This window comes from Microtus oregoni, unplaced genomic scaffold, assembly GCF_018167655.1.
Source record: "Microtus oregoni isolate MIOR12 unplaced genomic scaffold, Mior012 000028F_ref0000031, whole genome shotgun sequence".
Lineage (NCBI taxonomy): Eukaryota > Metazoa > Chordata > Mammalia > Rodentia > Cricetidae > Microtus > Microtus oregoni.
In genome coordinates, this window is record NW_024543087.1 from 13,065,423 (window position 1) to 13,079,108 (window position 13,686).

At 42.1% G+C, this 13,686-nt stretch overlaps 1 protein-coding gene across 20 annotated transcripts in view; it reads right to left on the minus strand.

Moving 5' to 3' along the window:
* The window catches only part of Lrrfip2 (LRR binding FLII interacting protein 2), a 105,143-nt gene that overhangs the window by 56,260 nt on the left and 35,197 nt on the right, over nucleotides 1–13,686 (minus strand). For 10 of the 20 annotated variants that reach the window (XM_041676818.1, XM_041676819.1, XM_041676820.1 and 7 more), the window contains exons 4-5: nucleotides 5,751–5,837; nucleotides 4,306–4,359 (exon numbers count right to left, since the gene is read on the minus strand). In XM_041676818.1, the coding sequence (XP_041532752.1) occupies nucleotides 4,306–4,359; nucleotides 5,751–5,837 (141 nt within the window). The remainder of the gene's footprint in view (nucleotides 1–4,305; nucleotides 4,360–5,750; nucleotides 5,838–13,686) is intronic. The other 10 variants (XM_041676821.1, XM_041676822.1, XM_041676837.1 and 7 more) reach the window with 1 other exon arrangement.

Below are 13,686 nucleotides of genomic sequence, written 5' to 3' on the forward strand. Positions count from 1 at the left end.
AAAAGTCTAGGAGACATGTGAGTTAGCAGAGCAGAACACTTCATGTTAAATGGTAAACTGATTCTAAGCTAATTAGAAAGCTTGTATCACACAGGCAAATTAATTTTACATACCCCTCGACATCATTTGGGGTACTAAGCTGATTTCCAAGGTTGAAGACCTACTTCTGCCTTCACTCTATTCTACCAAGCACAGAACACTTCTAGACAGAACATCCTGCCTGATGTGATGGACCTAAAAGACTATAGAAGTCTACAGAGAAATTTATATTCCATACTATCTAGTTCATTTACACAAAGAATACAGCTCATTTATTTCACAGTCAAAAGCCATACTTTAAACGAGCACTGTCCAATAGAGATGACAGAAACAGTTATATTTGTGATATTATGGTAGACCTCCAGCCACATGTAGCTGAGTACTTGAAATGCCAGTATCACCTGATTAGGGAGCCTCAGCTGAAGAACTGTCCTTCCTTAATTGATATGGAAGACCCACCCAGAATGCTAGCAGTACCTTCTGGTAGTAGTTCAGATTTAAAAAGGGTATGGCAGAGGGGAACCACTGCCTTTGGTAACTTGGCCTTCCCTTCTACAGCAGGGTTGACTTTACCTTCCTGCCCCTGCTGTGTCACTGACAACAGAACAGGCTCTCCAGCCTCCCAGCATGAATTAAGAAACAATGGCTCTCCAGGTTTTTGGCACCAGATTCAGACTGGTGAGGCGTCCCGTCGGTTGGACAGATCAAATACCAACTTGTTGACCTCCCCGCAGTTAGAAAGCAGTGCCTGTGAGATGATTCCAACTGCTGAAGCACCCAGTGATACTAACTACCTGATCTCAGCCGCTCAAGTGTGAGGGTGCTATTATTTTAATGTAAGTTAATTTAATAAATTCTTTTACATATATTCATCTTATGACTTCTGTTCCTCTAAAAAACCCTAATACAATGCACAACTGAAAAACTAAATTTAATTCTAATCAACTTAAATCTAATTACCAGCACATGGCTAAGGCTGCCAAAAACATTTCTCTAAGCCAATTTGAAAAAAATATGTTCACGTAAAACAGTAAGAAAAACACAAAACAAATTTTTATCATGCCTTAAGAGCTGAAAGGCATCTTTTCTCAGTAGCACAGCTCTCTGCAGAAAGGCAAAGCACTGAGGCTGTTTCTGATTATCTCCTGACTGTGAAAAGCAGTTAAGTAGCAAATCTAAGGAAATTAGAAGGAAACACTGTTGGAAAAACTTTGGTTACAACTCCAGAATTCTGTTTTTTTGAGACAGGTCTCACTCAGTAAACAAGGCTAACCTCAAAATCATGGCAATCCTCCTGCCTCTGCCTCCCAAGTGCCAAGATTACAGGCAGGCACCACCATGCCTGGGTTCTGGGGTCCATAGAGAGCGTGTTATCTGGTCCCTTATCTTCAGGACAGAAAGTTACCACACAGAGGGCTGAGGAGGGATCTCCCAGAGCATAAATGGGCCCACAGAACCTTGAATAGCATCCACCCTGCTGAGACTCAGTTACACAGAAACAACAAACTCCGGGCTTCCTTCCGTGGAAGAACTGCCCTCTTCACTGTCCAGGTGGGATCAATAATCAATAATGTAACAGCCAGTAGCTTTTCCTTAAGGAATAGCACCAGTAGCTAAGAAAACAGGCAGCAACAAACTGTGTTCTTAGGTACTAAATACAAGACAGGGTGTTCCCTTCTCCACAGTCACGAGAAACAACCAGTCAGAATCCTGGGTGGTCTTATTAGGACTGAACAATTCAAGCATGACAATGCTTTAAATGACAGGGACATATTTTGCCCAAACTTTTGGGAGCCTTTTCCTCCCTGGCTGTCTAAGGACTGGCCACCATCATGAATGACAACATAAATATCCAGAGCAGGAGGCTGATGACCAGCAGACTATTTCTGCCAGGTCAATGCAGACTCTGTCTCAATAAGTAAAATGTTGCAGGAGGTCCTTCCGCTCCTCCAGCCAATAGCCGCTAAGATACCAGCCCATTGGGGCGTGGTCTCTCTCCCTTTAAAAAAGCGGCTACTTCCCTTCTCGCTCTCTTTACTTCCTGCTCCGGTTCCAGGGACTAGACTTCTTCCTGATTGCGCAGAGGGCTGTTGTCTGGGACCGTGATCTGTAAGTTTTTTCCCCTTTAAATAAATACCACCCTATTAATCATAATTCCAAACTGTGTGGCATTGTTTATGACTTACACCTTCAGTAAAAAGCAGGTTGGAGATAAAGCTCAGAGGCAGAGTGTCTGCCTGCTCTAAATGAGGCCCCAGTATTCTCAAAATTTTAAGTCATGGATGAAAGGCTAATGTTGGTAATGGCAACATCCAAATGGAGCAAAGATTCTGCAATGATGTTAACTGGGACGACTGAGTTTCTCATAAGAATTAATAAAGTATAAAAACTTCAAAACTTCCTGGAAAAATATCTTGTTATATTCAATTTGGTTAATGAAAATAAAACAAACTCTTTTTAAAAGTTCACTTAAAGTAAGACTCAGTAGTTTCAGTCAAAGAAAATCCCAGCCCCAAGAACATGCCTACCCATCTTCTCTGTCTACAAATATTATCATGAAGCTGAGGCTGGAGTTGCTCCTTCAGTTTCACATTAGAAAACACTAGAAACAGCATTTACTCTTCCAGCCACACACCAACATGCTGCTGATTGAAGCGCACAACTTTAAATCAGAATCACGAAAAACAGGGAAAGCTGGCTGCACAGGACCGTACGGAAATGCAGGAAGATTCCAGCCCTCCCCTCGATTGCTTCACCTTTGTCAGCAGCTGTGGCACTCCTTCTGACTCTGCCAATGACTAAACAGGCTGCTTACATCACTACACCTCTCCTTCGTCTCTTGTCCTAGTATGCTTTGTGTTGCTGTGATAAAACCCTGACCAAAACCAAGTTAGGGAAGGAAAGGTTTGTCCTGGCTATAGTTCATAAATGAGAAAAGTCTGGGCAGGAACCTAGAGGCAAGAACGGAAGCAGAGACCATGCAGGAACACTGCTTACTATGTTGCCTCCTCTGGCTTGCTCAGCTACCTCTCACATAGCTAGGCCAACCTGCCTAGGGATGGTGCCACCCACAGTGGGCAGGGCCTTCCTATATCAACTAGTAATTAAGAAAATACCTCACAGACATGGCCATAGACCAATCTGATGGATAAAATTCCTTAGTTATGATTCTCTCTTCCCAGGTATGTCTAGATTTAAGTGGACCGAAAACAAAAACAAAAAAACCTAAAGAGCCCATCTACAAAATGGAGAGCACCCCCTATGCTAAAGCAAGGTAAAAAGCTCCATCATGGTGCTAACACACAGTAGCTTCCTTCATTCCCGAACTTCGTGTTCCCTACTCACATCCCAACAAGACAAGAGTGACACAAGCACACGCACACACAAACACACACACACTTACAATCAAGAGAAATATCTGACGTGAAAAGAATCATCTAGCAACAGAGAGTCCTATGCGTGGTCATACATCATAGATTTCACTAAAAACTTATTAGCCACTTATAGTTTATATCAAAAATATCATATGATAACCTGTAGGCTCACAAACAAGGGAGCCAAGAGTATGGTAGGAAGGGAGAGGAAGAATCAATCTGAAAGGAGTAAAGAACGGGGGCAGAAGGAGGGAGGAGTAGCAATTACTCCCATCTGAAACACGCTCCCACCTTCTGCGTATGTCCAGTCCTAGCTACCAGTTAAGACTCAGGTTAACCAACTACATTTTAAAACTCAAACAAAAAACTTCCTAAGTGCAAGACTCTTAATGATTCTTTTAAATATTATCTTCACATCCCCTGAACAGAGAACTGAAATATTAGACTTTCAACATATGCTTTTGTTTGTATTTAATATTTTCTAGTCTGGCCGGTCCGTGGTGGCGCACGCCTTTAATCCCAGCACTCGGGAGGCAGAGGCAGGCGGGTCTCTGTGAGTTCGAGACCAGCCTGGTCTACAAGAGCTAGTTCCAGGACAGGCTCCAAAGCCACAGAGAAACCCTGTCTTGAAAAACCAAAAAAAAAAAAAAAAAAAAAATTCTAGTCTGGCCCAAACTACTAAAACACAGTCATTTACTCGTTCTTTCTTGATCTGGGACTCCATGAGGTGAAAGTGAGGCAAAAGGAAACGGCTGGACTACGAGGACCCATATAATCTTCTGTTCACACAGGCCAAGCGCCTACTTTGCAAACCATTAGTTAATGTTTGGCTGCAGAGTTGCATTAGTTCAACAGTTTATCACAGCATGCAGGACAGGCAATCCTGGCCTACCAGCCACTTTTGAATCTGCCCCCATTTCCGGTCAGAGCAATGATGAGAAGAAGGCTATGAATAAAAAAGTTTTATAAACTGAACAGTTTTCAAAACACTGCATTCTCCAAAAAATCTTTATCACATACACTTGCCCAGGACAACAATAGTAGGTGACTCAAAGCTACACTTTGAAAATACAAGAGATTTCTAAACTATGTTCACCAACAAAAAGACACATGGTTCTCTGCATGGACAGAACCTCTATCAGTAACTGTCTCTCCTATTTGTAATTTACTACAACCTTAGGTGTACAGAGACAATGCATTAGAACATTACATTTCAAACCAAGAACTGCATCCAATATTAACTGTAACTAAGGGGGAAAAATTACATCAGCCTAGAGCACAAATATATAAACTTCTTTTATTAACTTGTCAATAGAAAATCTACCAATAACATCAAAATACTCCTCCACAGATGTTTCCCCTTTATAAATAGTATTGAAATATTTGTGAGACTTTTCAGACTCAAGTAGATGTCAGAAAGAAAAGTGAATGAGTATCTTATCTTAGCTCAATTTTCATTTACCTATTTTACTTTTCTCCATTTTTCTGAAGACAAAAACATAATATAAATATGTAGACTACAGAAAAACAGAGGACCAATTATAACTACAGGCTGTCAAGTCAAAGTACTGATTAAACCAGTTCTTTCTGGTCCTATATTTTGGCACTGGTTGGTTTGTTTTGGGGTGTTCTATCAATTTTATACTTTGGGGTTCTCCCTATATTCTTACATGAACATTTTCCTACATTACTAAGTATGCTTCAAATGGTAAATGTGGGGACTCAGCTAGCTCTCTGGGGGAATCAGGGTTCACTGTCATGTTTCTACTTGAACCTGCACATATGTCATGTCAAAACCTCCCATTCTAAAACTCCCAGACCGGTCCTCATTTAGCACAAAGACCATTATAGAGGTGTCTCCCCACATCCTATGGAAATATAAAGGTTGACAGTGAGGATGGTAACACTGTGGGCAGAAACCATATTTATACTGTAAAAAAATATAGAAAAATGTCCAGAACAGACTTCCTAAGTTAACTATTTCAAAGGCAGAGAACTGGGATTATGAAGTGAAGAATGAAGGAGTCTTTAGTTTTACCACCCTGGGGCCAGAGCTTTTATATTGTCTGCAATGCCCCTCCTCTCTGTGTTCATTCTCAGACGGTTTATCTAAAAAGAAAACGCAGTTGCTGACCTAGGAGAACAAGACCTAGACCTACATTCAAGTGGAGGAGAAAGCACCCCGAAGAGAAAAAAACATGTCCAGCCTGGGGACATCCCTCTCACTACCTCACAGCAACCCTTGGACTCCTGAGCCCTGGAAACAGAGACTCAAGAGGATGAGATCCAACCTGGCTTTTTATCCCTCACCCCAATACACCACACACTTGACGTTACCTCTCTTTGCTGTCGTTCCAGTTCCCTCATGCGGATGTCTCTCGCTTCGGCCCGAGCAGCCCGCTTTGCTGCTAGCCTTGCTTCTGCCTGAAAAGTAACAAACACAAAGCTCAGCTTATAGACCAGACTAGGCAAGAAGGAACAGCAGCACACATCTTCCAAGGAAAAAGAAAATATCACCTGTCAACAAGTTTGACTGACTTCAGCCAACTTTCACACATTGCCCTCTTTCTCTAGTCTCAAAAATCTCTCTTCAAATCAGGGCCATTATCTTTACCTGTCTGCCTTGGTTACACATGAAATACATAGCTCACTACTTATTTCCCCAAAACTTGCTCTATTCCCATATTTCTGTCCTTATCAATTGTGCAGACTAAAAACTTAAGAAATGGCTGCTATTTCATTTTCAATATTGCTAATATTTAAACTATCACTGAGTGTCTCAATCTCTGCTTGTTTCAGGGTTTCCGTCTCTTTCATTCCTTCCCCTCCCTCTTAAATTGAAATATAATTTAAGCATCAGAGATAATTCACCATTTTTAAAGGAGAGCAGTTGTGTTCAGGTGGTATAGTGATAGTTCAATCTTATTAAAGAATGTAATTTGGTGCTTTCAGCACAGTCATAAGACTGCACAACTATCATTATTAACTCAAAGAACCACAAAGAGAAAGTCCACATACATGAATAATTCCTTCCTGTTTTATCTCCCCATTAGCTCCTGGCAACCACTAATCTCTAATCATCAGCTATCTGGGCATTTGATGTAAATGGAGCCACAGCAGGAAAGCTCCATCTCCTGCTTGGACTAGACCACCTCAGAAATCCATTCCTCTAGAACCTGCCCTATAAGACCATCTTCTATGAGACCACAGAATTGACAAAGACATTTCTGATGGGGTAAGAAGTGGAGGGGCTGCACAAACAGAAGGAGCGGAGAGGCAAAAGCAGAAAGAAGGCTCCTCACATTTGGGAGCTGCTCCTCCGTAGGTCAGTCACCCATCCCCTTCTTTGCCTGAGCTCTATAGTTTTCTAAGGCTCTCCTCATAGACTACCTGTCTTTCACTCAGCTAAAAGACTACTTTCTAGGAAGTTGTCTAGTACTATCCTTGGGGCAGAACAGCCATCACCTTCATCAGAGCAGCTGTGAACAATTGTAGACCCTCAGGATGGGGCCTGTTAACTGTTGGCATTAACTCAAAGGAGGAGGGGTGGGGAGGATAAGACACTCAACCTCTTATCTTAAATACCCCCTCTGTTTCCTGTCCTCTGCCCACTGAGTATGACTCTGCCCCAAAGTGCACATGGCCTTGTGGTCTAAGGAGGTACTAGTGTATACACTATGGCAGGTTAACTGACAGGAAGACTCCATATAAGCAAGCAGCTATGCAAAGTCATCATTCTCCATAGGGTGAAACTTTGGGGTGATACGGCTGCTTTGCTCCTATAAGTAACTACCCAACCATGCTCTGTAAGTATGCCTGATTAAAGTTAGTAGAATCATACTTTGGTTTATTGCTGATATCCTCTAATAAAGAGCTAGACATTTGTTTACATCTCCCCAGGAAAGAGTTCCCACAATATATGATCATTATTCCCATTACATCTTTCATAAATACTAAACACTCATATCTCTATGCATCTTTATAACTTTATATTAAAATGATAAGCCAGGTGTGGTGGTATACACATGTATACCTGTACACACCTGTAATCCCACCATCCAGGAGACAAAAGCAGTAGGGACTCAATAAAATTTCAAAACTAGCCTGGTCTACACAGTGAATCCCAGGCCAGCCAGAGCTACACAGAGAGACCTTGTTTTTAAAGTGGAATGCAGGGAGATGATTCCACAGGTAAAGGCCCTTCTCACCTAATCTGACAACCAATCCTGGGACATACATGGTAGAAGGGAGTAAACTGACTCATGCAAGTTCTTATCAAACACACATGCGCACTTGCACACGTCCAATGTGTTTAAAACAATTTTTTTTTAAAAAATAGGACTAGAGAAATGGTTCAGTGTTATGAGCATTGGCTGATCTTCCTGAGGATCTGAGTTCAGTTCCCAGCATGCCCATGGTGCTTTCAACTATCTATAACTCAAGTCCTAGGGAATCTGATGCCTTCTGTCACCTGTGGACACTAAGCACACCAGCAGCAGCCAGACAAACATGTATGCACAAAACAACCATACACATAAAACCTTTTAGAATTGTATGCCTCTTGGCACCCCACAACTTCATGTCCCAACATCTGCTAAATAAACAAGTTCATTTCATGTTAAGGTCAGAATATCAAGGAAATTCATAAACAGCTCAAAGTGCCACATGGAACTTTCAAATCTCTCTGGTTTCTGCTTTGTAGTGATTTTCCCCATCCTTGGCCACATCCTTACTCTAATCCAGATTAGCCCCAGGATAGCTATAGGAATTGCTAATCCAGATTAGGCCCAGGATAGCTATAGCAGATGCTAATCCAGATTAGCCCCAGGATAGCCACAGGAGACACTAATCCAGATTAGCCCCAGGATAGCTACAGGAATTGCTAATCCAGATTAGCCCCAGGATAGCTATAGCAGATGCTAATCCAGATTAGCCCCAGGATAGCTACAGGAGACACTAATCCAAATTAGCCCCAGGATAGCTATAGCAGATGCTAATTCAGATTAGCCCCAGGAGAGCTACAGGAGATGCTAATCCAGATTAACCCCAGGATATATATATATATAGTGTGTGTGTGTGTGTGTGTATATATATAGATATGTAAGCAAAACACCCAGACACATAAAACATGGAAAGCTTATGACGTAGGCACTGAAAGGGTCCCTTCAAGTGTCTGGATCTTCAGATAAAGTGAGGGCTGAGCAAGAGTATCCAACACCAGTTGGTGTGGGAGAATGGTCTGTATTCTGTCAATTATATTTTAAATAAACGCTGATTGGCCAGTAGCCAGGCAGGAAGCATAGGTGGGACAACCAGACAGTAAGTAGAGGTGGGTCAATGAGAACAGGAGAATTCTGGGAAGGAGGAAACCCACTCCTCGGCAGTCCCGGCACAGACACAGAAGAAGCAAGATGTGACTGCATTGCTGAAAAAGATACTGAGCCATGTGGCTAACATATACTAGAATAATGGGCTAATATAAGTTATAAGAGTTAACAAGATGCCTGAGCTAATGGGCCAACCAGTTTATAACTAATGTAAGCCTCGGTGTGATTTCTTTGGGACATAATTGTGGGAACCAGGCAGGACAGAAACCCCATCAACAACCAGTGAAATCTCCTGTGGACTTTGGAGACCTGCAAAAATATTAAGTGACTATCACTGATGCCCCAGAGCATAGACTTCTATTAAAAAAAAAAAAAGATGACAGGTGCACCATTACAGACTGCTTATGCTGTCTTGACTGTTGGTGCTGCAGATGGCAAGTTTAAAGCTGGTCTCTCAAAAATCTGACAGACCACTGGATGATGGTGGCACACGCCTTTAAATCCAGCACTTGAGAAGAAGATGCATCTCTGAGTTCAAGGCCAGCTTGGTCTACAGAGTGAGTTCCAGGACAATCATTGCTACACAGAGAAAACCCTGTCTTGAAATTAAAAAAAAAAGAAGCAGGCAGGCACATGACATGAACATACCTTCTAGCTTATACACTCAGTGTGAAACAACTAACTGTTCCTCCCTTTAGCCAGGAGAGGAACAAAGCTCTTTTTAGGAAGGTAGTATTTACACTAAGAAATAAACCAACACCCTCACACTGTAGCATTTGGGCCAAATTCCTGGTCTAAGTCAAGTGCCAACATGCCTTGATTCACAGAATGGAATGTCACTCACGGTGGCAATGCAAATGGAACCAGACCAGTTACAGACTGTACCCTGCCATCAACTTGTCCAGCTGAACGCCTTGTGCCTCCCCTTCAAAGACGTTTACAAAACTGGTGGTGTTGTATAGTCCCTGTGAGCTGAGGGAAGTCATTGTCCTCACCGTACAGTGGCTGGCTTTCTCCAGCCACTGTCACAACTGAAGTAGTGTGCTGAAATGCACCGTGAGGCTTTGAGTGAAGCTCTTCCTAAGAGAGCTGTCCATCAAAATGTTTATCCTCCACTGCTCATCACTATCCTGAACCATCCAGGCCAAATCACTGCAGGCTCTGCCCCTCTACTGGACTCTGCAAGTTTGCTGAAGGGAAGACGACTCAACATTCTGAACAAAGCTAGAAGGCAGTCCTCGGTTCCAGGAAGCTGGTACAGCTGCCATCGGTAAGGTCCCCAGCAATTCTGTGTGTGTTAAGACGCTTCTCTAACTCTGCTCCAAAAAGGTGACGGGGCTAGGAAGGCCACCAACTATGCCCAGGCCAAGCATCATCCCTAACACTTGTTACCCAGTCGGTGGAAAGAGAACATCTCATAGAAGACCGGACTGGAAAGCCTTCAGAAAAAAAGACTGCCATGTGGACGCTTGTTTGAGTATAGATGGAAGTTTTAAGTCATTACTGCTGTTTGTTTTTAGTCATGACTCTTATTGGAAATAACTTGATCAAAAATGTATCACAAATTTTAAAAATCGCTTAAAAAGAAAAGTTTAATGAGAAAGGGGAAAAAGAAGTAAAAGACCTCACATCCACTGAGTCACACTGCACAGCTACTAGAATAGCTATAATAAAACAGATTATTTTTTAAACCAAATAACTAGAGCTATCAAGAATGTAGAGAGACCAGAATGCCCTCAGCAATGGTAGAGGGGCACAGGGGAATACACTGCTTTAGAAGAGTGTGGCGGTTTCTCCAGATTTTAAATCAGTTATCAGAAACCCAGCAACTACCCTAGATGTGTTCCTAAGGGAGATGAAGACATATGTCTCCACGAATGTTCACAAGAGCTTTGCTCATAACAGTCAAAAAGGAGAGACAAGCAACACTCCAGCAGCTGGTGCGCGGACAAACGAATGTGGGTATCCACTGATGGAAGGCTACTCAGCCTTAAACACAGACACAGGATGACACAGACTGCAGCATGGATAACCCTTGAGCACACTTTGCTAAGTGAAACAAGTCAGACATGAGAAGTGACACATGTAACTCTATTTCTATAAAACACCAAGAATAAGCAAATCTATACAGACAGAAACTAGACTACTGGTTGCCGGGAAGGAAAGAGATAGGAAGTAACTACTAATTACGAAGAGAGTTCTCAGGAGGCTGATGAAATGTTTTACAATTAGATAGGAGGGGATGATTGTACGTCCCAGTAGACAGACTTTAAAAGCACGCAATATCCTAAAATGGTGCATGTGTTGGTCACTGAATTATATCATTTTGTTTTATTTTGTTGTGTATCTATGTGGGGAGGGGGAATTTTGGAGACAGGGTTTCTCTTTGTAGCACCTACTTGCTGCCTTAGAACTTGTTCTGTAGACCAGGCTGGCCTCGAATTCACAGAAATCCCCCTGCCTTTACCTGCTGAGTGCTGGGATTAAAGGTGTGCACCATCATGCCCTGCTTTACCTTTATTTAGGTTGTATGGGTGTTTTGCCTGTATGTATGTCTGTGCACCATGCACATGCAGGGACCACAGAGGCCAGAAGAAGGTGTGAGATCCCCTAAGACTGGAGTTACCATTAGGAGCTGCCATGTGGCTGCTGAGAATCAAACCCTGATCCTCTGCAAGAGTATTCAGCACTCTTAGCTGCTGAGATATCTCTCTGTTTGATTCCTTAAGTTGGGCTTTTTGAATAGATAAAGCTAAATGCAACAAAAGCCACCTAAGTTACGAGGTGTGGAGGCACACACCTGCAGCCCTAGCACTTAGGAGATAACGGCAGACCAAAAGTCTGCCATCCTTGCCTATATAGTGAATTGGAAGCCAGCCTAGGCTACATGAAAGCCTGACTCAAAGACACACACAAGTACACGCAAACACACAAAAAGAAAGAGACAAACAGCAAGAAAAGGAAAGAGAGAGCTCAAGTTAAATAAATACTACAATATACAAAATTCCAGTTCACAAAGTTTAATGTATAAACAGGAGGAAGGAGAATTTATGACCTAGGAGGTTTAGGAAATATTGAGTTGAACTTCTTTTTAAGTCAGAATATTTAATAACAACAAACATTAGGAAATTCAGAAGGGCACAGAAATATATAGCACTTCTTAGACCAATTACTAAATAAACCCCAATTAAACCTTTAAACATCAGGGCCTGAGAAATAAGCTTAGGAAAATAGATCAGAATCCAACTCAAACTGCAGTAGTCTGTTAAGGGATAACCTTGCCTAAAATTAAACAATATTATCAGAATAATCTTCTTAAATCAAAACCCAAACTTGCACCTGGCACACTGGAACACAACTGTAGTCCCGGCTAGTCTGGAGGCTGAGGCCAGGGGATCTTGAACCCATGAATTTGAATCCAACAAGGACAACATAACAAGATTCCATCTCGAACAAATAAACAAAGGCCACTTTGCAGAGAGTGGGTGAAACAAGATCTCACCCTGTCCTAACTGCATCATTTGAGCACTGACTGACTAGCAAGGCTAGATGACTAGTTGCTATTAATCCACGAAATCAACCTCTGTGATACAGAGGACAAATACCGTGCCCAATAATCACCTGATAGCAAAATAATAATAATAATAATCACCTAATAGCAAATACCAGAGCCAAGACCTGCGGCCTGAGACTCACACTGCAGTCCCCACTCTTTCTTAACCACGCACTTCCACCTGTCTATTTATACACCAAGTCTGAGCCTATCTCCTCAGACAAACCAGAGGTTTGCTTTGATCTCCAGTTTCTGTGTAACTGTACTATTTTGGTCCTACTGGTTCCCGGGTCAGTCCTTTAATCTCCTTATACTGTGCCCAGCCTTTGTGCTCATCTATGTAGTTTCAGTTCTGAGCCAATTTGAAGAACTCTAACTCATCATCACAAATTCTGACTTCTCAGCCATAATCAAAGCCTTCACTTCTACCCCCTAGTGGATGAGCTAGCCACAGACAGAGTGAGAGAAACGAACTCCACACTCAACCAATGGGCAGCTTTGCTTCCAGGGTCCCCAGTCTCCAGCAATGGAGCCCACCCCACCCCCCTCAATCCTGACCTAATCCATCCCTGGTTTCCTTCCAGCAGGCTCCCCCTTTTCCAGCAGTTCCTACCACTTTCACTGAGAGCCTTCAAAGCTTCTTAATTATGATTTCAGTTTCTTTCTTCCTTGGGACTTCCGCTGTATACTAATTGGGTCAACTTACTGAAACCCCAAGGAATACGCACAATACAACTTCTCAAACTAAAAGCATCCACAAGCTTTCTGCATTTTAAATTTAAGTTCTGTAACTGCTTCAGCTTAGTAGGCAGAAGGACTAGGTTAAATTTGCTGGGGTTCCCTGTAGCATTCCGGCCAAAGGCTCACCTGAAGCCTGTCAATCCTGTTATAAACTTTGTTCAGTGGATAGACAAAAAGGAGGGGCCTGCTTGATCTCCTGGGCAGTGCTCACTGTTTACTTCAATAAAATCCTTATTGCACATCTCACTTGAGACTACTATACTGGTAGGGGAACAAAGGTATGTTTACTTAACAATAGTCTGGACCTAGTATCTAACAATTTAGAGTCAAAAGACTTAACCAACTACAAGATATGCATACATTCTAGAAATTGGGGTAGGTCCATCAAGTTATAAACAGTACCTAGTGAACCACAAACAGGTGTTTTTGTTTGTTTTTAAGTATATACTCTAAGATTACAATGAACCACAGATGCTTTCAGAAACAAAACAGAATCACTCAAAATCATGCCATATTACTACAGACTGTTCTAAATAAACTGGAAGGGGAGAATTTCTAAGAAATACAATGTAAATGGTTTTTATTCTCCATGGAGAAAGTTGTGCAATATAATCTTTCTTCTCTCTCCTACGTAAGGTATTTCTTCTCTTAT